Here is a 26,615-nt window from a genome sequence, read left to right as displayed (position 1 = left end):
TAAGAGTTGAAGGAAATACTAGATTCCACAAAACAGGAGATGCCAAAAAAAAGGCCATGAAATTCTCCAGTTTTTTTAAATTCTCAAACCTCAAATATCCCAATATTCACGTTATGATCTATTTCCTAGGCGAATCTGTCCCAGATGTTATAGGCGTAGTGTATACATTGGTTACGCCGTTAAGCTAGTCTGGGCTCTTTACAGTTGGTTTTGTAGTCCAAATAGTACAATACTTGGTGATGGATAAAGCAGATATACCTAACTCGCCACATCTCCCAGAACAGGAAGTGGAGAGCGTGCCCACAAGCACTATACCACCCCAGTTAGCAGCTGGTCTAGATTTGGACGACGATATAGATGAAACAGATATTGCAGAAGCTGTTGCTTCTCATCCAAAGCCAATTGAGAATTTTGACCAATTCGAACATTCTGACTCTTTACCCTCTACCCCGAGCAATAACGTCTTGAGTTCAAGTATCCCAAAGGACGAAAATTATGTGACCCCATTGATGGATTTTTCAGATCCCGTCAAAGCTCCCAAGAAAATGATCAACCCTTTTGGCAATAATGAAACCTTGTCATCATCCGATCCAATTCCAATTTTATTGGAACCTCGGCTCAATGTAAGGAGGTTGTCAGATACACAAGAACAGAAGTTGGGTGAATACATTGATGATCGATTGATGTCCATCCAAAGAGGTTTTGTGAAATACATGTCATCTAAAGAAGAAAATACACAAGAAGGTCTTCAATGGGGGCAACTTGTTTATAATGTTGATGAGATACTAGAATTTATATGGTACGCGATGACACAGGTCAGAGGCATTCCTACAGTGTACCATGCTAATGTGCTATCTGATGTTGGCTTACGGAGCTTGCTAGGAGAAAATTTCAACGAAATCGAACAGTCAATTAAAAATGTGGTTAGAATTCCACAAGGATCAAGTCTCTTTGGATGGAGTGGAGTAGATCAAATTGAAATGCCACACAATCTAAGTCAATCAATGCATCTATCGTTTCTTTTGAGAATAATGAGTGACATTATAGACTACATAGCGAAGTATGAGTTCCTTACATTAGGTGATTGGATATTATTACTTCGAATGCTTGCAAAAATAGATAACACCATGTCAACGATTATTGACTACTCGAATCTTAAACCAGTGGCAATTATAAGTACAACTGAAAAAGTTAGAATCGCATCTCTGGTTCAGCGAACCAAGCTGGCAATCGTTGAATTGTTTGATCTATTTGTGCAAAAGCTAGGAGTAGAGGAGGTCCACAAGCATCGTCATGTGATCGATGCTTTTCAAATATTTGTGGGAGAGGCTTATGAAGGACTGGTTGATAGAACTTCTATGTAAAATACCTATGTCCGTGTATAATAACCAACCATATACTAGGCACCTCTCTTTGATTCCAAATAGAGTTGGGAAAAATAGAAAATTCACAGAAACATGTTTTCATTCCAGTAGACCTTCCTGATTGGGGAATTTAAGCGAGATAACAAAATTATTGATGCCATGAGGTGCCACGGATTCGGTATTAATAGGGCCTTGTCTCCCCCAACGTATAAAGATTGATATCATGGTAATGATTATCCTTTCAAAACCATCCGAAAAAGACACTGAAACAATTTTATGATGGGCGCAACTACAGCAGAAATTAGTATTCCAAATGGTAACAAATACGAGCAACCTACAGGTTTGTTCATCAATGGTGAGTTTGTTGCTTCAAGTGATGGTAAAACTGCAGAAGTTGAGAATCCAGGCAATGGAAACATTGTATGTTCTGTCCACTTAGCTTCTATTGAGGATATTAATACCGCCGTAGAAGCTGCTGAAGATGCATTTTTCAAAAGGTGGGCCACCATCAGTGGTAAAGCCAAGGGAGAATACTTGAGTAAGATTGCCGATCTAATCGTTAAATATTCTGATCAATTGGCAGATCTAGAGGCTATTGAATCAGGTAAGCCAAAGGACACCAATGCAATCTTTGATGTTTTACATTCGGCTGATGTTTTCAGGTACTATGCTGGCAAGGCTGTCACTGCACAAAGCGGCAAGACTATCGAGTCCGAACTCTCCAAATTTACATACACAGTTTACGAGCCCTATGGTGTTTGTGCCGCTATCATCGCATGGAACTTCCCAATGAGCACATTTGCGTGGAAAGTTGCGGCATGTTTAGCTGCTGGTAATACAATGGTTGTCAAAACTTCCGAGCTGACTCCGTTATCTGCATTGTTCATGTGTAAGATTTTCCAAGAAGCAGATCTACCTGCTGGAGTTATAAACGTCACATGTGGTTTAGGTTCTGTTGCAGGTGTTCGATTGAGTGAACATGAAAAGGTTCAGAAAATTTCGTTTACTGGCTCCACTGGCGTTGGTAAGTTGATCCAAGAATCCGCAGCAAAGTCTAACTTAAAGTATTGTACGCTTGAATGTGGTGGTAAGTCTCCGTTAGTGATTTACGAGGATGCAGATCTTGAGCAAGCAGTGAAGTGGGCTGCCTTTGGTATTTTTTTCAACAAAGGTGAAATTTGCACAGCCTCTTCCAGAATATATGTTCAAGAATCAGTCTATGACAAATTTTTGACTATGTACAAGGATCATGTGGAAGAAGCCTATGTTCAAGGAGAACAGTTTGCCACTGGTGTTAACGTTGGGCCTACTGTCTGCAAAGCCCAACAAGAGAAAATACTGGCCTACATTGAAAGTGCCAAGCAAGAAGGTGGTAGAATTATCACTGGTGGTAAAATACCATCTTACACGAACAAAAATGGTTACTATCTCGAACCAACAATTATTGCAGATTGTAACCAGGATATGAAGGTAGTCAGGGAAGAGATTTTCGGACCAGTCGTTACTGTATCCAAATTCACTAGTGATGAAGAAGCCATCAAATTAAGCAATGATTCCGAATATGGCTTGGCAGCATATTTATTCACTAAGGACCTCGTTAGATCTCAGAATTATATCAGAAAAGTGCAAAGCGGACAGGTCTTTGTCAACTTCACCTTTGCGGCTGATTTCAGGTTGCCATTTGGCGGATATAAGATGAGTGGTAACGGAAGAGAGCTTGGTGATGAAGGACTGAGTGCTTTCCAGCAAGTCAAAGCAGTACACATTAATCTCACTGGGAAGTTGTAATTCCTTTTTTGCCCACTTCTTTCTTTTTTCTCTATATATACTGGTATTATACATTAATAATATATTCGACTATGTTTACGGCTAACACAGAAACTAAAAATCACTGGAAAATAAAGTAATAGTTATCCCAATTTAGGCGACGCGCCGAAGTGAGACTCGTTCTTGAAAATAAAAAAAATATATCTTGAGAATGAAAAACGTTCCACTAGACTATCACTTATGAAGAAACGGTGAATTCGTTAGAAGGAAAAATCAGCAAAGACAAGCAGTAGGATTGAGAGTTTAACTTCTAAGTTGAGAGTGAGTCAGGTAAAACATCATCTAACCATATCTTCAATCCCCTTTATCCCTATCACCAGATATCGTTTTGCAAAAAATAATAAAATAAAGCCATCGATCGTTTTATGGAGGACTTGGTCTCACCTTTTGTTCAAAGCATAATCTTAGTTTAAAATGTTTTACTCGAGGGGGAGAATACGACACCTCAATAGGTGTCTGCTTATTAGAAGCCTTAAGAATGGAATAGTTATCCAGGTAAAAAACGAATCGACGATGCCGGCAAGCAAGTCGAACCAAAATTTTTTTGACAATACCAAGTTTTTGTCAAAAGCACTAAAATTCATACAAGTTCCAAATGAAACTAAACAAGAGCTTGATATATTTGCACGAGGAGACTATAAAAAGTTTCATAAATATTGCGAATATTTGGTAACGAATCAGCGTGTATTGCCAACAAAGACCAGGTATACGTCGATTAAACGGCTCAATGATATGATGGAAGAAAACCGGGTTAAGCGGGCAATTGAGCTAGTGTATGGTAGTTTCAAACAAGGTATCTTCTTAACAGACCCAGAATTCCAAAGCTTGTTTGTTCAGTTGTTGCCATTTAAGTGGTATGCCTATAGATTATTGACAATTTATGAAAATAGAATCGATTTTAAAAAATTCAGCAGTGAAGCATTATCTCTATTTATGAAAACAGCACATTCCAATTTTGACTATAGAATTTTTGATAACTTATTCCAATTATACCAACTCAAAAATGACACTCTCCCAGTTGAAATTGTGATGATAGCTATTCAAGTTTATCTAAAAACTGAAAATATAGAGTTTGCCCGGCAAATATTTCATCAGCAAGTGATGACTGAATCCAAATTGCCTAATAGAATATTAGACTTGTACATATCGAACCTCTACAATAAGACACATAATACCAATTTATGCTGTGCGGAATATAAACTTTGGTTGTCGAGAGGTCTAAACACTAATATATCCATTGATTCGTTTATGCATAACCTAATCTATGAATCTGGCGATCAAGAAGAAATTGAATGGATCGAGAAATCATTAAAAGATAGAGGGTTATATAATAAATTTGCCATCCAGTTTGGTAAGAAATGTAACGAAATATCCAAAAACCATTCAAGATATAAAGAATTCTTTGAGTCTGGTGAAGTAGAAGCATATTTACGACTTGCAAAGGAGGAAGGTGAAACGTCGTTGCTCAATAATAATCTAACATACTTGCACTTGCGCCATCGAAATTATAAATCTGCGATGCACACCTTTCTGGAAGTAGACAATAGAAAAGACATGCAACTATCCGTATTTTCTATACTGAGACACTTTGAGAAAGAGGAGAATCCTAATATGGTCTTTGAGATACTGAAGAATTTGAAGATTGGTGCCGACTACAAGATCCATTGGTCTCACATAATAGTTTATTGGCGAACCATGATAAAGAAATATCCACATCTAGCTCACCATATACACAAGAATTTTAAAAAAAGTTCCAAAAAGTCGAAATACCATAGGTATGGGTTTCTGAGTAAAATGTTAGACATTAAACTGCAGGCTTCAAATAGTGAAACGTTAGAGAGTAGGTTTTACCCAACGATTAAACAGGCTCAGCTGACTTCTGAATTCAAACCACTTCCAGCAGCACCTAAACTTCAAAATATTGAATCGAGATTGAAAAAGGGAATAATACCCAATAACGAACTGTTACGTAAAAGTATCAAATTAACAAATAAGAATACTGAATTTGGAAGACTAGTGGAAATTGCATATGATGTTAATAAGCAAAGGTGCAAAAGTTCTACCTCGAGTCTACCTAGTGTTAGATTGAATATAGCCATTTTTTACAAAGATTTTGAGCTGAAAAACGTGTATGGCAATAAAACGATTGTTGAGGAATTTGTTTTGGAACAAATTGAATTGATCAAAAGTATGGAATTTGTGGACTCGGAGGACTTGATTCAATTATTTCGAATGTGTGTCAAGCACGACTTATACAGCTATTCATTTGATGTTCTTGAATTGTTTGAATTGTATCAGGTTCGAATAACAAATAACCAACAAATTCTTAAATTCTTGTCAATGTTTATAAAATGGTGTTGGAGAAACAAACATTTTGAAGAGCTCGTCCTGACTATCAACTGGCTTGAAACTCAAGAAAACCTTGCCACGGATAAATTTTTCTTGAGTAACTTGAAGGAGGAAGCAATCAAAATTACCAACAGACTACATGAAGAAGTACACAATTCTACAGAAGAGAATAGTAGCGATGAGAAGAATATGACAGCATTGGAAAATGAAAACGCTTTTTTGACTGAAGTATTGCCTCGTCTTTTTGTTTATTACAATAGCAAAATAGATGGAATTGATGAGAAGAATGAAGTTTTGAATAAACAAATCATTCTGAATTCAAAGGAGTGCTTTGATAGCCTATTCCGCTGGGTTGACCATGATACCGAATTAATGTTTGAAGGGGAGTGGTAAAGTATTTATTTAGCAAATAGAAGAGCGTTAGTTATAAAGCATCCATGTATATATATATAAATGACCAATTGAATAAAACCGTGTAGTAAATTGAAATGTGAGTCAAGAATTCTTGCTTTTCTTGTGTTTGTGATGTTTATGCTTGGGCTTCCTCTTGTTGTTATGCTTTCTTTTTTTCCCCTCGTTGCTATGATTATGTTTTTTAGTAGACAGGTCTACTATCAAATCATCCTCTTCGTAGTTGCCATCTTCTGTACTGTCTGAGTCCTCCACTTTTTTGTTCCTTCCTTCTTTTAAAGTTTTCACGAAATCATCATCCGAGTCATGAGACAGATCAATGCTGTCATGCTCAGAATCATCAGAATTTAAAACCACAGGTTTTCTTCTCTTCGTAATCAGTTTTTCATCAAACTCATTCTCCTCTGATTGAGAGTCGAAGTCAATTGCTCCCCTATTACTCCTTCCTCTTCTAATAATATCTTCATCTCCAGAAACCATACCCTCGTCTACGATTTCAACGTCTGAAGTATTCAGGTATTCGTTGTTGTCTTCACTGTCATCAAGCTCTTCATCAGCAATATCCTCCTCCTCATCATCATCATCATCAACAACAAATCCGTCATCGCTTTCATAACTATTGAAAGCATATGGATCATCTTTTTGGCTGTGACTTCTGGGTGTATCAGTTTCATCCTCCTCACTCTCTTCCGCTTCTATTTGCACAACAGAACCCCTCATATCTCTCAATCCATTATCATATTCATTCCAATCCTCGTCTTCTGAATTCAGAGATTCTCTGACATTCATCGAGGGACCCACGAGATCTTCATCTTCATCCTCATCATCTTCATCAATGTCATCATCCAATTCATCGCCATCAGTTCTCGATTGCCACCCCACCATTTGTCTGCCACAGTTTTCACAATGACCATCAATTAGTTCCCAGTGGCATGCAGAACATCTGGGGACACCATCCTCATCGTCAACAACAGCTCTCCCCCAATTTGAAGCAATTTTCTTCAACCATGGGAAATCGCTTGCCTTGTCACTTTCAAACTCTTCGTTTTTCTCCCTATACCATGCGTCTAGGTTTTTATCAATTTCTTCTTGATCGTGAACAACCATTTCTTCCAGATGCTTGACTTTTTCCAAAGTCAAATCAATGACTCTCTTCAAAGAGTGGTTCACCACAGGTTTATTTTCACCAATGGCCATTCTACATACTGGACACGACGGATTACACTGAAACCAGTACTTGATGCATGAATAACAAAAGCTGTGTCCACAGAGTGGCAACATGTAAGGTTGTGTTGGAACGTCCTGGCATATGGGACAAGATATGTTCTTCACCAATTCTACCAATGCAGAATTGTGAGCCTTTAATAAGGATCTCTTTGTGTTCTCATCAACATCTTCACCGGATAATTGTGGAATGAGGAGTATGTTTGTTAACGCATCCATCTAGCCAATAAACGATGCCTTAAAACAGTTGGAATTACTTGACATTTTCAGATATTGAAAAGATGAGATGATCACTGAAGGCTTGTACTAGAGGTTTCAGATGGTGGATTTCTTTTTTTTTTTTTTTGTTGAATTTCCTTGTTTTGGTATCGCGCGTTTGGCAAATTGATTTATAATAAACACCATTCCTAATAGACATTTAACACATATTGAAGCTATATGGGTAGGTTTAGGAAAATTCGGTCATTGTGGTAGTTTTCCATCAAACATAGAGTATGGAATGTAGTATAGGAGGGATTTTTTGAAAATAGATACAATGTTCGATGTATAGTCAATAATAATCAACATATTCTCGAGCCTGATACATTTGGTGTTTTTTTTGTTTTACTTCACAAAGAATATATATTATGACTAGTAAAATTTAAGAAAAGTCTTGCAGACAAAACACAAGTTATAAAACATCCTTTATTTACAATGCAATACTACCAAGACTTTGCTGGATCCAAATAGTTTCCAATACATTTGGTTTGAACAGCCATCTTTGATTTGACGGTCTGCATAGGCTTTTGTGAACACTATATGGTCCATGTTGCTTGAAGAAGTAACACAAATGCAACGTGCACAACATTCTATACTGTTGTAAGCGGCATCACGTGCCTGAGCTATTCGCCATCTTTTGGTTGAGGGGTCTTCTTTTTCTTTCATCGTCGCGCCTAATTTTTACAGTTGTTTACTATTGCTCTATATGTCCATCTGGCGGCTCAGCTGACAAGAATGGAAAACCACCGCACAGGTTGGGAGAAGGTTATGTCTGTTTAGAATAAACATTCCATGCCATTTCAGCCACAAGGGTTCCAATTGAACAGCCACGAGTAGCAGCATCAAGCCACTGGGGACAGATGGAGGCCCCTTCAATGGGTCCAAGGCAGCATGAGGACTTAAATCCAGGAAAAGGGGGGGGATAGCCACGAACTCCAAGGAAGGTATAAAAGACACTTTACATATCAATATGTAAATTGTATATACATAGATATATCCATTTACAGAGAAATAGACACTACTATATCGATGATATTCTATAACCAATTGCGCCACTTGATTATCAATAGAGACCACCTAAAGATTTCCACAACGGCTGTGAGGACTCTATGACAGGTGGCGGTACAAGCAGACTAGAGAGACATTGGAAACCCTGATTGAGGGTAATATGGGGAAAGGTTGAAACCTAGTTAAACGGACCAGGCACAACAGAGGCCGAGACAAAAAGGAAGAAAATGCGGAAATACTTCCATGGAAAAAATGCCACAGCGGTGTTTATCGCTGTATCCGCATCAACGGTTTTTCGCCGCGATTGTATTTATAAGATATTACCGTATAGTATAGTACGGCATAGTATAGTACATTATAGGACGGTAGAATAATATAGGGTACATCATGGTATTGTATCGGAATGTGTTTCCACAGTGTAGATTGATACGGATTGGTGGAAAAGCGGGAAAAACGGGGCCGAGAGAAGCGCGATTTTCCTTTTAAACATATGTTTTTGTTGAACTAGCTGAGCCGTCGTCTAATTCAATTAAGCGACTTGTTTGTTTACAATTGTTGAGGTATTCAATAGCGGGCACCGAAGCGGGCGGGAAGACTATTTTGGACAACCGCCCGTGGCGGGAATGTGATTTGTGGAATTAGAGAGTTCCGACCGTTCAGAGATTCTACAACGTTTGTAGCGTTCAGGCACCTTTAGTAATAGACGATAGCAAGCATGCGGAAGTATGGTATCCACAATTCAATTTTTTTTTTTTTGTTTTCCCATGTGCTATTGTCTATTGCAAACATAGACATACTATTCCTACAAGTGGATACAATTACGCATTTAACGGAAAACGGGGGGACGGAGAAGAGATTGCGTTTAGTTTAGAGCAAGCATAGTAGAAGAAGTTGAATTTAGAATTCACATACACATAGATCCCGACTTCAGTGTTATCCCTTCAATTCCATCCTACAGAGAGAAAATATATGTTGATCTCTGATGGGTTGTCCATGTAGATTCCATCTTCCATATATATGTGGTATGGATTGTAATTTATGTGTTTTCTAAGAGGTGAATGTGTAGCAAACCAAAATATAGAATGTGGTTAATTCCGCGGGGTTTCTGGGTTACTCAATCTAGAACGAGTATGCATTGAGAGATTTTTAAATACTACCGTATATATCCGTGGAGATAGGTCACGTGCGGATGACATCGTCAAAGAGTGAATTGGAACAAATAAAAAAATAAAAAAAAAAAAACCTGTTAATTCTCACCATGGCAGAGAACGAACCAATTTCGGGTATTTTCGTTATCTGAATTGGCAATAAAAGATTTTCCATTTTTTCCCCTGGACAAATAAGGTGCGTCTCTGTCACCGCAGGCCACCGGGTATTTCGGAATGGTGTCTCTAATTGGCCAATGGCCCGTCCTCGCGAACTATTGCCCCGTTTGCCCCTCCGCTGTTTACGTTTGCCCGCATTGGGCAAGCGCGGAGAGTCGTTTCTAGTAAATTCCCATGCTCGTGTAAACAACTCTATGGCTTTCTGGCGCTGAAATTCCCGCTAATCTGTTCTGCCACATGGCTGGCGCTCCCTCAACTCCAATTTCCACATATATAGCCACAAGTTCAGCCAGTTGGTTAAAATGCTCAGCTTTCCCAACTTCTTAAAGTTTTCCTCTTGTACTCTTTTCCTCTCTTTTACCTTGTTATTTTTCTTGTAATTTTATTATTATTTTTTTTACTCTATTCTTTCTCCAGTACTCTTTTATTAAGTATCAGATACCCAACAAGTTAACTCATTTTTTTAATTTTCGAATTTCGTTCGTTGGAATTAAATATAATTTATTTTTAAATTTATTTTAATTCAATTCAATTTTTAATAAACGATTAAAAATACAATTAAAAAAACAAGCAAACACACATATCCAAAAAAAAAATTATCAAAGTTTTTTTGAGTTTAGTACTTGTTGAATTTGCTTAAATAAAGATGTCTGAAAAGGAAGTTCACGATCCTGTTGCTGAAAAGGCACCAGCTGTTGCACCAGCAAACGCTGAATCCGATGACGAAGAAGAGGATATTGACGAATTAGTCATGGAATTGCAATCCCATCACCATCATGCTGCTGGTGAAGGTGACGATGACGAAGATTCTGATGAAGAAGTTTCTGGCTCATACACTGAAGTTCCAGAAGAATATTTACAAACTGACATTAATACTGGTTTGTCTTCTGCTGAAGTTCAAAAGAGAAGAAAGAAGTTTGGTCTTAACCAAATGTCTGAAGAACAAGAAAACTTGATTCTGAAGTTTTGTATGTTCTTTATTGGTCCAATTCAATTCGTTATGGAAGCTGCAGCTATTTTAGCCTGTGGTTTAGAAGATTGGGTCGATTTCGGTGTTATTTGTGGTTTATTGATGCTTAATGCTGCTGTTGGTTTCATTCAAGAATATCAAGCAGGTTCTATTGTTGATGAATTGAAGAAAACTTTAGCAAACACTGCTATTTGTTTAAGAGATGGTCAAAGAGTTGATGTTCCAGCTAATGAAGTTGTTCCAGGTGATATCTTGTATGTTGAAGATGGTACTGTCATTCCAGCTGATGGTAAGTTGGTTTCTCCAGACTGTTTTCTTCAAGTTGATCAATCCGCTATTACTGGTGAATCTTTAGCTGTTGATAAGCATTGTAATGATCCAACCTTCTCTTCTTCCACTGTCAAGAGAGGTGAAGGTTACATGATTGTTACTGCTACTGGTGATAACACTTTTGTTGGTAGAGCTGCTGCTTTAGTTAACAAGGCTTCTGGTGGTCAAGGTCACTTTACTGAAGTTTTGAATGGTATTGGTACTCTTTTATTAGTTTTGGTTATTCTTACCTTGTTACCAGTTTGGGCTGCATGTTTCTACAGATCTGACCCAATTGTTAGAATTTTAAGATACTCTTTAGCAATTACCATTATTGGTGTTCCAGTTGGTTTGCCAGCTGTTGTTACTACTACCATGGCTGTTGGTGCAGCTTACTTGGCTAAGAAGCAAGCTATTGTTCAAAAGTTATCTGCTATTGAATCCTTGGCTGGTGTTGAAATCTTGTGTTCTGATAAGACTGGTACTTTAACCAAGAACAAGTTATCTTTACACGAACCATACACTGTTGCAGGTGTTGAACCAGATGACTTGATGTTGACTGCATGTTTGGCTGCTTCTAGAAAGAAGAAGGGTTTAGATGCAATTGATAAGGCTTTCTTGAAATCTTTAATTAACTATCCAAAGGCTAGAGCTGCAATGAAGGAATACAAGACTATTGAATTCCAACCATTCGATCCAGTTTCTAAGAAGGTTACTGCTATTGTTGAATCTCCAGAAGGTGAAACTATTATTTGTGTTAAAGGTGCTCCATTATTCGTTTTAAAGACTGTTGCTGAAGACCATCCTATTCCAGAAGATATTCTTGAAGCTTATCAAAATAAGGTTGAGGAATTTGCTTCTAGAGGTTTCAGATCTTTAGGTGTTGCAAGAAAGAGAGGTGAAGGTCATTGGGAAATCTTGGGTATTATGCCATGTATGGATCCTCCAAGAGATGATACTGCTGCTACCGTTGCTGAAGCAAGAAGATTAGGTTTAAGAGTCAAGATGTTAACTGGTGATGCTGTTGGTATTGCTAAGGAAACATGTAGACAATTAGGTTTAGGTGATCAAATTTTTGATGCTGAAAGATTAGGTTTAGGCGGTGGTGGTGACATGGCAGGTTCTGAATTGTACGATTTCGTTGAAAATGCAGATGGTTTTGCTGAAGTTTTCCCACAACACAAGTATAATGTCGTTGAAATCTTGCAAGAAAGAGGTTATTTAGTTGCTATGACTGGTGATGGTGTCAATGATGCCCCATCTTTAAAGAAGGCTGATACCGGTATTGCCGTCGAAGGTGCTTCTGATGCTGCAAGATCTGCTGCTGATATTGTTTTCCTTGCTCCAGGTTTATCTGCTATTATTGATGCTTTGAAGACCTCCAGACAAATTTTCCACAGAATGTACTCTTATGTTGTTTACAGAATTGCATTGTCTTTACACTTGGAAATTTTCTTAGGTTTATGGATTGTTATTCTTGATGAATCTTTGAACATTGACTTAGTTGTTTTCATTGCTATTTTCGCTGATGTTGCTACTCTTGCTATTGCTTATGATAATGCTCCATATGCTCCAAAGCCTGTTAAGTGGAACTTACCAAGATTATGGGGTATGTCTATTATCTTAGGTATCTTCTTAGCTATTGGTACTTGGATTACTTTAACTACCATGTTCTTGCCAAAGGGTGGTATTATCCAAAACTTTGGTTCTATTGATGGTGTTCTTTTCTTGCAAATTTCTTTGACTGAAAACTGGTTGATTTTCATTACTAGAGCTGCTGGTCCATTCTGGTCTTCTATTCCATCATGGCAATTATCTGGTGCAGTTTTGATTGTTGATATCATTGCTACCTGTTTCACCTTATTCGGCTGGTGGTCTCAAAACTGGAACGACATTGTTACTGTCGTTAGAGTCTGGATTTGGTCTTTTGGTACCTTCTGTGTCTTGGGTGGTGCGTACTACGTGATGTCTGAATCTGAAAAATTCGACAGATTGATGAACGGTAAGCCAATGAAGAAGAAGGAAGACAACAGATCTTTCGAAGATTTCGTTGCTGCAATGAAGAGAGTTTCCACTCAACATGAAAAGTCAACCTAAGTGTTTGTCCTTGTTAGTTGATAATTTTCTAATTTTCCCAATATTCAAAAAGATCTAAGTTTTCATCTATAATATCTAATCTACTTACTTTTATAATTTACTTTTTTTGAATAATTTTAATAATTCTGTATTTTCAATTTCTAGAAGTAGTTGTCCATTACAAACAGTACGAAAGTATATCGCGTAGGTGGTGGCTACAGAAGAGTATGTACAAGCTTAGATTGCATTCTGTAGGATTTGTGCAATCCCCCTCTCTTATCTCTATTTACCGAACCTTTGATAGAATTCTTCCCTTTTATCTCTTAATTCCTTGGTATACCTGAGAAACTTCTCTTTATCTTGTACATCGTCAAGACTTTGGAAGTTTCTGGTGAATACTTCATCGATTCCCTTGCTTGCATTTTTCATCTCTTCAATAGTAGAAAGGGTAGAATAATCAAACATTATAAAGGCATTCTTCTGAATTTTGGTACATGCCATGAAAAAATCAGCCAGTTTATTGCATTGATCTCCATCTACGCTAGTAGCGGCTCCAATTTTATCCCAAACACTTTGTGTCCCAAGACATTCAAAGAAGGCGTGTTGAATCTCTGAGCAGTTTATGAGCACGCATTCCTTCTCGTCGTTCTCACGTTTGTATTTCTCCAGTTCGTAATTGGTATAATCCATTGGGGTTTTCATATTCAGACTAGTTGATATTGGCGTAGGCAACCGTATCTCTTCGATTTTCTTTTCAGCTTCTTTTTCAGATTGTGCAGGTGCTGAAACCATGGAAAGAAAATCCTGTGACTGTGATTCATCCTCTTTTTCTAGCTCCTTAGAAATCTTGGCATTGTCTGACTGTCTACGAAGTAAAGATTTGAATTCTCTGTTACTCAGCTCTGAGTCCTTGGATTCTAAATAATTCGCAAGATCGCTTGGTAATGGCTCACTGTCTTGGTTGAGGCTATCGGAGTTACCAGTTTTAGGTTTTGCGCTAGAGCTCCACCAAAGTATACCCATCGTTTCACTTTTTTTGTTTTGTCAAAGTTGAACGTGAGAAGAGTGTAAACTACTGAAAGTTCAGAGAGACTTTTATGATGTATTACTTTTGTCATACTCAGGGCGAAAAAAAAAAAAACAAAAAAGCACAACTACTCGATTCATGCTACAAATACAAGTCAATCTTTGGCTCTTAAAAAAAAATATACAGTCGTTATCCACTAACCACCTAGCTACAGCCTAGACTAATTGACGTTGTAATAGAAGCCTCTCCATCTCCTTACCTCTTAAAATTCTTAAAGCTTTGTCTTGGTCTTCAGCATCAGATGGTAGGCATAGCCATTCCATTGGCTCATTGTCAGGTAATCCCTTGATCCATTCTACGTACTCCAAATTGTTGTATCCGTTAGGTATGTTATATTTTAAGCCAGGAACTGATGTGTATCTCAGAATATTAAAGTTTGGTTCAAAGAAGTTACCACAAAACAGTTTTTTACCCATATTGACTAAGAAGTTCAAGTCTTTGGCATCGTCTATTTTACCACCAAAGATCAATTCAACAGTGAAATATTCAATTATCTTTAGAACAGCAACATTTATTTGATTATCATTTTTTTTAACGACTTCATAGATAAACTTTTCCGCATTTCTCAAATCGTTTTGGTTAATCTCATAGCGTCTGGAGAAACCCGATTCGAATCTTAATCTCGATAGTATCACCGAATAAAACCATACCAGTATTAAAAATATCTTCTTGAGTTCCTTTGGTCTCCTTTCATTCAACGTATTCAGGTTTAACGTACTGGAGTCATTCAAGATTTGATCAATGATTGACTTTTTCAGAGTAATATCACTTTCCAGCACAATTTGTTTACACGATTTCAGCAATAAAACGGGAAGATCGGCTTCTATTCTACAGGTTAAGAATATTTTAAAATCCGATGGTTTTTCATTCTCTTTTATTTTCACAATTGTTTCATTCAAGCTTTCTAGAAATTCATTTGATAGTTCAATATTTTCCAAAACAATCCAATGTCCTGAATCGACATTGTCTAAAATCATCTGTGTTGCAATTTTATGCCCATTGTTTGAACCAAGGGCATACTTCAATGTTTTCACATTCTGGTGTCTAGAAGACTCTTCGATTCTTAAAGAAGAATCTGTACCCTTCGATGATCTCAGGATTATGAATTGTTCATTAATAAGAGATTCATTGAAACTAACTTCGGAAGTACAGTCAGCACCCGTGAGATCCTTTAGCACGTTAGTGAAGATATTGATATCTCCACTCATAAGAGAAGTTGATGTCTCCTTGAAAATAACACTCGCAAAGTACTTCAATATCTTATCTACTTCAACACCCCCGTACTGTAATAACGTCTTATGCAAAATATTTCTGGTATAGTCGTTTGAGTATATGTAGATTTTATTTAGAGCAACCATACGTTCAATGACCTGTGTAATATCTGAGTAGAAGTCTGCTAGCTTTTCAAATTGCGATCTTTTAGTTTCATAGCTTTCCATCACTTTATCAATTTCCAACATTTGCTTTTCTAGATTGATCGTTTCTTCTTTTGTTGCCTCAAGTTTGGTTAGCAAAACATCATCATCTAATATGTTCTCTTTATTTCTACTCATTATTTTTAGAAGCTCGTCCTCCAAAGACCTGAGTTTTGCTTTACAGTCATTTCCTCTTCTTAATAGTTCCAGTCTGCTGTTTTCAATATCCGGCTCTCTTACTAGCATAGTCAAATTTAATGCCTCAGTTTTGAGTGACTGAGGAGTATACGAGTAGTTCAAGACTTTCATTCTCGCCGCAATAAATGCGGATGGCGTGTATGTAGGGTCGTTCGTCAATATATAGAGAGAAAAGTCTGGAGACATGTCAATTTCCTTCGATCCAATCTGAATAACTTTCCTACCAGATCCCATTAGCTTTATGTCTTGAGATATCAGCCTGTTGATTATTGGGTCATAATGTTCACCATCTTTTATCAAAAAGGAACCACCAAATTTGAGACAATTTTCAAGCTTTTTACCAAACTCCTGATCCAGAAAGCTTGAAATTAGTAGCTTTCTGGGTTTAATAAGCTGTGCTAAAAACTTAGAAAATGTATTGGAAGGATCAATAATAAAATTGTACGATTGATTAAATGGTGTGCTGAGAATTGCTGTATTGCCAATGAACTGTTCATCATTTGGCAAACCCATTCTTTGCCATTCAATTATCTGATCAACGTTGGCAACATCAAGTATTTCTGAGCATGTTCCCTTGGAGTCATACCGTATATAGTATCTACTCAGGATACTCTTCCACACTTGGATCAGCTTAGTTCGAACATTAGGTAAACAAGAGCCACAATAGTTCATAAAGCATGACATCAAGATAACATTTCCGATGAGGGTGCTTTTTTGTTCTTCGTACTCTTCAATGTTTTTCTCCCACCTGGCTCTCTCTGCTGTTAAATTCTTCAATAATGCAATACTTCTGTTAAGCTTTTCTTCAACTGATAACATTTCGTGTTTTACCTTTTCCTTCAAAGCAATTGCCTCACTATACTCAAATTTGTACTTTTCAACCTCTTTTTTCAGATCCGTTATCATACCATCAATAGCGATTAGCTTAGCCTTAGTGTCCATAAGCTCCGACTCTAATCTATGAAGCTGCTTTTTTAATGGTTTGACTTTCACAACAATGGAAAAGTACCTTAACTGAGCCTGTACCCAAATCAGCAATGGCCCACATGCCTTACTTGCTCTATTGGCAGATTCATAGTTAAATGTTGGTTTGTTTAGGTATTTCGTTTCCATCAACCTTATCAATTCTGGGGTTACTTGCTCTTCACCGTTAAAACTGATAATGCTCGTAATAAAATCATCTTGCCTAATTGCATATTGAACATCCTTCCATGTAGATACCTTATATCCTAGCATGACACATATAGACTCTAAAATCATTTTTATAGTGTCTGGTGGATTGTTCATCGATCTGAGTTCAGTTAGGTGTTGTTTTTTAATATTCAAAACACCATTTTGTGCTTCTACAATCAAAAATTCAACTTCCTTCAATTCGTCTACAACTGCCTGTCTTTTGGAAAGCATAGTTTTTTCTTGCTCAGCAAAAAGCTCTTGCATTTTTAGTGACATATCTTGTTTTCTCTCGGCTTCGTTCTGATCGATAATCATTTTATCCAATAAACTACGGGCATTATGTTCTTCTTCTTCAAGTTTCTTCTTCTTTTCGACTAATAATACTCTTAACTGCTTAACTTTCAAGCTTGTCTCCTTAAGGTGATCCAAACCTTTGATAACATGCGAATGAAATGTTTGAAGTTGGTTCTCCCGCTCAACAAAAACCAAAATAAATGTTTTAACGAGATCAACAAACTGGACTGGGGCCAATGAGACACCCGTTATTTGTTGGGTTTCGTTATGGATACAAACTAGTGTTTTAATAACAACATCTCGAAAACCAATAACTTCTGATCCCTTGGTTTGCAACTTATAGTCAGAATGATCTAGAGGTAAAATTTTTGTCATCTCTTGGGCGACTTCTGTCAATGCACTATCGGACCACGCTCCCATCCAATTTATTACACACCTATTCAGCAAAGCACTCGACAGAAGAAATGGTTTGGAATTAGAGTCATATAAGTCGCTTACGGTGAAAACAACGTGGAAGTTTGTTGAAACTTTTGAGACAAACCAACTGTATATCTCTTCTGATGTGTCTAAAAGCAGCCCATCCTTTTGAGCTGCTTTTGAGCATTTTTCCAGCAGTGACTCAAACTCTTCGCCTTCGAATAGTCCAGGAACTTCTGCATTCGCCAACAAGGTGTTCATAATCTCAAGGAATGCATCATCTAATACTGTGGACTCATCAATGACAAAACATATCTTTTCATCATTGACTGAACATTTTAATAGTAGACCTTTGAGAATATTTTCGAAATCAGCTAAGGTAAAACTCTGCGGAAGATTAAGTTGGACGGCCCTTATTCCGTTCATCCATGAGACAAACTTTGTTAACGTTGTTTTACCAGATCCACTGGGTCCAACTAAGACTAGATGACCTTGAGGATTTTTAAGAACTCTGTCAATTCTGAGAGCATGGTCCAAAAGTGCTTCGTATAATACAATTCCAACGTTAGACTCTTCTTGATTGAAGACATTAAATCGTTCCTTGATAAACATCCTCAATTTGTTTTCCTCAACGGATTGGTATTCAATGCTGAGCCAATCTGAATAAAGAATTGGTAACTTTAAAACAGTTTTGAGATCAATATGTGGAAAATTCCTTCCAGCAACTTCGTAAATCATATTGAAAACCCAGCCTTTCTCTTCCCGTTCACTCAACTTGTCAGAAAACAACCTTAAACCTTCATTTGCCCATAGCCGAATCAGATCAGCCAAATTAGCGGATATGTTTGTTTTTAATGATAGATACATACCCTTCACCCATCTTGTTAGATCACGCGGTGAGCTAATATAATGGGCCTTTCGAGAGGCGATGAATTGCTCCTTATACTTAGAATACACTTCAACCATTGAGGCTGACAGAGATGATGAATAAGCTGACAGATCTGGCACGGTTTTCAGCAGAGCAGTGCAGTATACATGATAGATTCTTTCTAAGGATCTTTTAGGTGGGTAATCAATCATTAATGTGGCGCAATAGGTAGTGAGTCTCTTAGTCATCACTTGCCTACCAGAAGTTGACGATGGATTACATGCTGCAACTATCTGGATGTTTTGTAAGTCGATCCATATTTTCTTGGAGGGATGCCAAAAACCATTTTCTTTAATCAACTGCCTGACAAAGTGGATGACTACCTGTGTCCCGTACTTGTCTAATTTAGGCAAATTTATCTCATCAAGAAATAACACCACCCATTTCCCAATACGTCGAGGCATCAATTTCATACCATTAGCTGTACTCTTATAGTGACACGTTTGTTCTAGAGTGATTATAATGGATTTTATAGAAGTCTCTTTGGAAAAGTTCAGACTGGTTAGCTCGAAAAGAGGGGACTTACGTAAAGCTTGTAGCAATAGCATAGTTTTGCCTGAGCCAGGTGGGCCACAAAGGATGACGGGATTGTGTTGCTGCAAAAATGAATAAATAAGGCTTTTGTAAACGGCCGTGTCGAGTGTTGGTATGATGACGTTCGGGTTTAAGATCATATGTGGTTGCATTTCAAAGGAAGACGTACGTTCCTTTTTAAATGTCCCATTTGGAAGCTCAACATCCATATATGGCAACTCATCAAGTGGTACGTCCCCCACAATCTTTTGAATTTTGGAAATAGAACATAAAGCCTCAATAAATTTCAGCAAACTAGAGTTGCAAAACTGGCCACCGAATGACCACAGTATCGATAATATAATCTTTTTTTGGAGGTAGCAAGTAAAATCACCTCGACCCAAGATGGGATTATTCTCAAGAAAAAACAGGAGGTTTGTCAAAGCTGATTGAATAAGACTTCTGAATGTTTGCATAACTTTAAGTTCACTAAAGTCAAGTATAGACTCGAAACCTAGGGACATATTCCAGATACACGTCAAAGTTTCCTCATCTAAAACTTCAAAAACAACATTCAACATAGAATCTTTGAAATCTTCAACGGTCCTGTTGTGGAGAATTAGATTGCTATTCCATTTTTCTTCCTTTTCAAGTGTTTCCTTTTTAATGATGCTCATTTGATTCTTTAGAATGCTATATATATCGAATGTTTGATCAAATAGGACAATACCACATCGACTGATAGTAGCCGGCGTTGCATAGTCTAAGTTCTCTACCTCGAAAACAAACCTAATATTACTAGATAGAGGTAGACGCTCTCCATTTGACAAGGTCAAAAACATATTGTCATCCAAGACACTATTCAAATTTTCAACCCAGTTTGGGTCAATATCCCCATCAAAGATAATCCAAATACTTGACTTATCAGCCTCTGTATTCCCGTTGACTTTCCTTAATATGGAGGTAAGTATTCCATCTGACCATTCCATGGTAGTATAATTCATGTATCCAAAGAGTGAAGACTTACTCAGAACTTTAGCATCAAGTCTATATGTTATATTCTTCTTCCCGGTTATTTGTGAAAGAGAATCAAGCACACAATTAAATGCGGTAGTCTTACCAAATCCAGATGGTCCTACTAGAATTACACCATGATTCAGTTTGCTAACCTCGTAGAGTTGGTGGCATTTTGCAACCCACTGTTTCAATGTACTAAGGCCTCCATTTTTTGCAATTTCGGTCAGAGTGTTTAGGAAAAAATTATCCTTTTGACCTAGAATAGAGATATTGTAGTTGCTTAATGTTCTTTCTACAATCTTCTGATCAGAAGATGTGAGTCGTGGTAGAATTACGTCGCAACAACTCTTCCCAACAATTTCTAGCTCATTCATTTCTTTTGCCAAGTTACTTCTCAACAGTTTCCCAGAATTTATGATGACCGATTTAAGTGTTCTAAGACCAAACTCATAGTGTTTTTGTGCACTACAATACTGATCAAGATCTTTAAACAGCTCAACCAAGAAAATAGTATGATTGTCAGCATCAAGGAATCCCTGCGTCAGTAATATATTTTTGGCAATGACTTCAGAATCAGGTTTCATCATAGAAAAAGTTAAAAATTTGCTTTTTAAGTTATCAGGCAAGGTGGACCGTCCTCGATAATGGGGATTATTAGTGATAAAAATTCCCGTCTCTTTATGCACTTTAACTTCCTTGTTGAATAATTCGATCTCAGAGCAGGTACCAGATATTCCGTTCTGAATCTTTTCTATTTGCGTAGATACACCAGAGAGAATCTTACCATTTAACCTATTGAATTCATCAAAACAGACCCATGCACCTATTTTGGATATTCCAATGAGAATACGACTAACTGACTCAACGTCAAATGTTTCATCACAGCAAAAGACAAAAACATCTCTACCAAAATAGTGTCCTAGCGCCTTCACAGATTCCGTTTTACCAGTACCAGCAGGACCTAAAAGTAATCCTCCTAAATTTTGATTAAGGGACTCGGATAACATATTGAAGGCTGCACCAGTAAGTTCGGTGGGCACAAGGGATTTTAAGCAGCCGTGGTATTCGAAACCATAAAATGTGGTTAGATTCGCATGGTTAATCCTCACAGTGTGTGCTGGATCATCAAAGTTGTCACAAATATAGAACTTAATCTCACAAAACCATCTAAATTTTTGAGAAGCAAAATCACTAGAAGATAGCTTACCGATTAGTTTAATTTTGTGAATAAGGTCAATAATAAGATTCTCTACCTTAGTCCTTTTTAAAACATTGAGATCACTTGGCACTAATGAAACCAACAAGGATAAAGTATCATTTAGTTTTTGAGAAATATCTACAAAATCATTAATCTGCAGAGCATCATTTATTAATTGGGTCCACATGAGTTGGAACCCTAGACAAAGAACCTGGGAGCAGTATGTATCCATTAGTGCTCTTAAAAGTTCAGCATCTATAATGTAAAAACTTGATTTCAAAGTTTTGTAAAGGCAATAGAGATTCTCCGATAAAGTCCGCTTGAGTGCATCGTCAAGGTTGGTTAGCATATCGATTAATCCTGCATAGTTCGTTGTTAAAACCGGTTTTTGAAGGTTAATAATTTCGCCTTCACACGAGTGAATAGAAATTATTTGTGATCCTGAACTATCATAACCTAGGGATCCAATTCCAGGAAATAACTTCCCTATGTGTCGTGACACTATATCTCTGTCACCAGAGTTACCAATCAGCTCCAATAAATCATCATTACCGATAAAATAAAACCTTGAAAATTGCTCTCTTTGTTTCTCTAAATAATTTGCTAAGGATTTTCTGATATTAACTAAAGAGTTTGCTATCCCTTTCAAAGTTACCGTAATATCAGGAATGTCGACCATATCGATAACAGTCAAAGAGCCCAAGGCTGTGTCGTTAAGTATCAGAAAGTCATGAGAAACATTCTCAAACCTTGAAAGCTCTAGAGGGATTATTCGCTCGAACTCATCCTCTTTCTTAAATATACCAACGAGGTAAACCCATTGTTTCTGTGCTTCAGTGAAGAGTTTTATTATTTCTAAAAGTAGGAGAAGTCTCTCATACAAGCTCTTCACTCTACCTAGAAATTTCGTTGAGTACGGTGAAACCAAAATGCTGTCAAGAGTATTCAAATCATCGTTAACTTTCGAGAAATATTTATTCCAACAAGAAATCAAGGAAATGCCACTATTAAACTCAGATACTTCCAACTTTTGTTTATACCAAGAGTTCTCAATGGCATCAATGGATTTCTTCAGGAGATTTTCTGACTCAGCAAAGTTCACCACCGAGTGAATATATTTTTTATTGTTTTCTAAGTCTAAATTTAATATATCACCAACAAATAACACATCAGGACAATTTTTTCCTGACAATTTATTAAAAATGTCGTTCCAATGCGTTTCATCTAGTGGGCTGTTTTTCAGAATATCTAAAAATGATAGAGCACGCGTACCTTCTTTTAGCTCTAGTCGTGCCTTTTCAACAGCAGGAAATGATTTGTATTCAGGAGGTAAGTTTCTTGAGTTCAAAAAGTCTTCCTCTAGCATCTGTTTTAAACAGTTAACTTCAACCAGGTCAAAACGAGTAGTACGAATTTTTTCTAATGATTGATATAATTTCATTACCACTGTCCAGATGTCCTTTAAATGCCTAATCTCTTGGATTTCATAAACAATGTCAAGATGACAGGGTATACTTAAAAATGAACACGCTCTGAGTAAATGTTGATATTTTTCGTTAATTTTGGAAAAAATGACTTCAAAACTGTGGAGAACAAGTAACGCATCTTTAAAGGAATTTTCTCCAGTAGGCTTTTGATCCTCCCATTTAGATTTCGTAGTCATGTAAAACTTTTTGAGTTCGAGAACTGAACTGACTAACATGGATGATATAATTTCAGAGTGCTTCTCTAAGAATTTTAAGTTAATGCCGATGATATTTTCTATTGAAAGTACCTGGGATTGGACATTTTCAAACTTTATCCAGTCATCATCTACAGTAAATCTATATCCCAGTAGAATCGTATTTCCTTTCTTTAAATTTTGCAATAGTTCTTTGTTTGCTTTCAAATAATTTTGACTAATTGCCATAGCAGAAAGTAAGCTTATCACTGCTTCACTACTATTCAAGTCGAAAACCAAATTCTCCAAATCCCTGTTGATTTCAGTGATTGATAGATATGTCTCTTTGATGGTGCTTTTCAGGTTATTGGCGAAACTGTCTACAATGTATCTTTGACAACTATCAAATTGATTATATACCCTTTTTTGTGCCTGCTGAAAGTTGATTCTCAACATTCCAAAGTTTTTGAATGTGTCAATAGTGTCGAAGATGTCCCTCAGCTTTCTCAATTGAGAAAATATATTTAGCCATTTCTCAATTTCATTATCATGTATATTCTTAATTTCCATTAATTCAACATCCCAGATATTTTCTAATAATTTCCATGTATCAAAAAACTCTTCGGCTTTCTTAAAACTTACTAACATTTCACCTAAACTTGATCCGTATATATCACTCATTTCGCTCATATTGATAGAAAAATAATCATCACTTTCTGTCACCTTATACTTTAAATGCGATAATCTTGGTAGTTGGGAGAACATCAGGGATTTATAGTTCAAAGCCAAGACATACTTTTCTTTGGAGAATTCTAGGGGAGGTTCAAGAGTGAAGGAGAACCCCCTAACCACTAGATTATGCGTCTCCAAATTTTCTGAGAAATGTACATCACAAGAATGCCAATCTTTTCCAAACTGAATCAGTTCTTCTCTGTATCTTTGGTTTAGCGTATCTTGAATCTCCCTGTTTAAGAGACTGACATATTCTAGTAAATCCAAGGTATTGATTTTATCTAATGATATTAGGTAATTTTGAATTGTTGCTAATACCTCGAGAAAATCTGCTTTTGAATATTCACAACTATCAAGACTGTGCAGTAACGAAGGAATCTTTTTCAAGATCGGAAAAATAAGAGTTACTTCTTCTTCCATCTGAAAAATCTCAGTTCTAAGCCTATGAACATTTTTAACTATATTGTTATTGCAAGTGCTATCAGATGATACTAGCTCCTCTTCGTTGATTAGATCATTCCATTTTTTGTTTGATAGCGCTTCAACATATCCAATTATAGTAGCAATTCTTGTTTTTACAAGAATTTTAGCATTATTTAGAGAATTGATTTTATCCAGGGAGTTGTAGAAAAGATCTAATGATTCTTTAATCAAGAAAATGTGTTTGTTAATCTTGTCGATTTTCTCACAAAACATTGTTATAGTTCTTGGTATTTTAAGGTCTAAAATTTTTAGACATTTGATTTCCTTGGTAATATCCAAATCCACTTGATCTAAACTTAAGGTATAATTGAATGAAGCAGACTTTCTTTTCTCTTTTTGAATGATTAGTGGTTGTGCCAGTAATGAATTTTTAATACGACTAGAAGTATCATCTATCCATTTTTCTAACAATCTAGTAACATCTATTTCACTTAATAGCGAAGTGATTTTAGCAGAGAACCTCTTACCTTCTGGATAATTTTCCCAATTAGATGTTAAGGCTAGCTCTAAGTGACTGATTATCTTTGAAATTGACAATAAAACCTGGTTTATCCAGAGCAGCTTCGATGAAAATGGTGCAATATTGTTTAGCGATAGCAGTGACAAAATTTCAATTTGTGAATTACATTGGATTTCAAGTTGCTCCAATTCATCTTCTATTGAATGTAAAAGAATTCCATGGAAGTCTTGAAGCAGCATTCGCACATGAGGCTTGCTTAAAATATCTGCAAACTTTGCATACATATTGAACAAAGCTTTTGGATTATTTTCACAGCCGAGAAAGGCTTTGTTCAAAATAGAAGCAATTTTTGTTTCAATTAGTTGTATTTTCTGTAAATATTTGGTTTTTGCAGCACTTATGGCTCCTAAATTAACGGAAAGTAAGAATTTCCTGTCCATATCAACCAACTCTTTATATGCGGTTTGACAGTCAGTGAACAAATCCTGATAGATGCTGATTCCTTCTTCACTATTTAAGAAGGATTGCTTGAGTAAAGTTTCAATGGATGATTTTATGTTTGCATTTGTTTCTCGGATAAATTTTACCTCTGATAATATCTCAACTATATATAATGGTGACTCTATCTTTATCGGCATAAATGCATTATCCTCTTTTCTTAATTTCTCCCTTAAGAAATTTATACATCCCCGGATAGTCATGTCAATATCATTTAAATCAACTGTAGAAAAATTGTAAATAAAATCGAATTGATCATCCTCAATGGAAAATAAATCGTAATCCGATAGCAACTCTATCAGTTTTCGGTTAAATTCAAGTACAATTAACTTTAAAATCGTTATTCCTTTCTCAGTGGGAAATTTCTTGGTTTTGATTTTTTTGAAGTTGGTTAACATTATCAAAAGTTCTGCCTTCAGTAGGTTCAAATCATCAGATTGTAGCATAGAGTCTGATCTTAGGGCCTTCAAAAAATCTCTGTGAATTTCTGCGTCTTTCAATGATTCCTTCAAACCAGTGCACGAAGATAAGGCAACAGATATATGCGTTTTTTTGTAAAGTTGTAAAACTTCAATCAGGTTCTTTACATGGTCAGTCTCTAATTGATCTTTTATGTTTTGAAGTGCAGTTTCTTTAATCACCCAAAAATCAATTTCATCTGTCAAATTTCCGTCAAGTGGGTCATGTTCCAGTTTAATTATATCATTTGTTTTTTTCAACCAGCCTTGAATCGATGGTATTACAACATCAAGAGTGGCCGAAACATCGGTATCCAACAAGGTAGTTCTTCCCTGGTATTCCTTAGTAAGAAACTCTTTGAATTCAAAGGGGAGATTATCAATCAGCTGGGGCACTTGAATTGTTTGCTCCCAGCTTTTAATATCGGCTAAAATTTTGTCTAACTTGAATTTGGTATTTTCAATAGCAGTATCTGAAAAGTCTGCAATTGAATTGCTATTCTGTAAAAGATCAAAGTATGAGCCAACCCCAAACTTTAGTAAAAGTTTCAAGTTCTCTATTCCGGTTCTACCCTGAGTCTTACATGTAGAGGGAATGCTCAAAAGCAAAAGCTGCGATTCAAGAGAGCTACTGAAATCAATCGGATTATTTTTCTTAATAATTGTAATAAAGACAAGGTTTGAATTCAATATTCGTTTGTCTGAAGTGTCATTAGTAATTTCGCCTGTAAGTAAAAGATTAGAAGTGTTAGTAATTTGATCTGTTGATTCTCAGTCAATAGTTTCTAACATACATTTCCCTTGGCTTTCAAAGAGATATAAAATATCGTTATCATTGCTTTCAATAAATCTGTGGATGACATCTGATGTTTCAGTTAGTTCAATTTGCCATACATTGTTTGCTATTTTGTTGAGTGTTTCAAGTAGGAACGTCACCCCTGATTCTTTTAAACTTGTCATTAT

General features: G+C 36.6%; 7 protein-coding genes across 7 annotated transcripts; 4 read left to right on the top strand and 3 right to left on the bottom strand.

Moving 5' to 3' along the window:
- Positions 1-239: 239 nt before the first annotated feature.
- On the top strand, positions 240-1,364 carry C5L36_0C09390 (uncharacterized protein; the record flags this gene model as incomplete). Its single annotated transcript, XM_029466649.1, has 1 exon — positions 240-1,364. One exon carries the CDS (start codon positions 240-242, stop codon positions 1,362-1,364), a length of 1,125 nt encoding a protein of 374 aa, XP_029322509.1.
- Positions 1,365-1,640: 276 nt separating this feature from the next.
- C5L36_0C09380 (uncharacterized protein) lies at positions 1,641-3,152 on the top strand (the record flags this gene model as incomplete). The annotated part of the gene is made up of 1 exon (XM_029466648.1): positions 1,641-3,152. The coding sequence occupies one exon, from the start codon at positions 1,641-1,643 to the stop codon at positions 3,150-3,152; it is 1,512 nt and encodes a 503-aa protein (XP_029322508.1).
- A 453-nt stretch (positions 3,153-3,605) lies between these two features.
- On the top strand, positions 3,606-5,933 carry C5L36_0C09370 (uncharacterized protein; the record flags this gene model as incomplete). The annotated part of the gene is made up of 1 exon (XM_029466647.1): positions 3,606-5,933. One exon carries the CDS (start codon positions 3,606-3,608, stop codon positions 5,931-5,933), a length of 2,328 nt encoding a protein of 775 aa, XP_029322507.1.
- A 102-nt stretch (positions 5,934-6,035) lies between these two features.
- Positions 6,036-7,394, bottom strand: C5L36_0C09360 (uncharacterized protein; the record flags this gene model as incomplete). The annotated part of the gene is made up of 1 exon (XM_029466646.1): positions 6,036-7,394. One exon carries the CDS (start codon positions 7,392-7,394, stop codon positions 6,036-6,038), a length of 1,359 nt encoding a protein of 452 aa, XP_029322506.1.
- A 3,018-nt stretch (positions 7,395-10,412) lies between these two features.
- C5L36_0C09350 (uncharacterized protein) lies at positions 10,413-13,142 on the top strand (the record flags this gene model as incomplete). Its single annotated transcript, XM_029466645.1, has 1 exon — positions 10,413-13,142. The coding sequence occupies one exon, from the start codon at positions 10,413-10,415 to the stop codon at positions 13,140-13,142; it is 2,730 nt and encodes a 909-aa protein (XP_029322505.1).
- Positions 13,143-13,403: 261 nt separating this feature from the next.
- C5L36_0C09340 (uncharacterized protein) lies at positions 13,404-14,144 on the bottom strand (the record flags this gene model as incomplete). The annotated part of the gene is made up of 1 exon (XM_029466644.1): positions 13,404-14,144. One exon carries the CDS (start codon positions 14,142-14,144, stop codon positions 13,404-13,406), a length of 741 nt encoding a protein of 246 aa, XP_029322504.1.
- Positions 14,145-14,363: 219 nt separating this feature from the next.
- On the bottom strand, positions 14,364-26,515 carry C5L36_0C09330 (uncharacterized protein; the record flags this gene model as incomplete). The annotated part of the gene is made up of 2 exons (XM_029466643.1): positions 14,364-26,378; positions 26,447-26,515. 2 exons carry the CDS (start codon positions 26,513-26,515, stop codon positions 14,364-14,366), a joined length of 12,084 nt encoding a protein of 4,027 aa, XP_029322503.1.
- Between the last annotated feature and the right edge of the window lie 100 nt (positions 26,516-26,615).

Source organism: Pichia kudriavzevii, chromosome 3, assembly GCF_003054445.1.
Source record: "Pichia kudriavzevii chromosome 3, complete sequence".
NCBI lineage: Eukaryota > Fungi > Ascomycota > Pichiomycetes > Pichiales > Pichiaceae > Pichia > Pichia kudriavzevii.
Note: the sequence above shows the minus strand (reverse complement) of the source record. Positions and strands in the feature narration are given on the sequence as shown.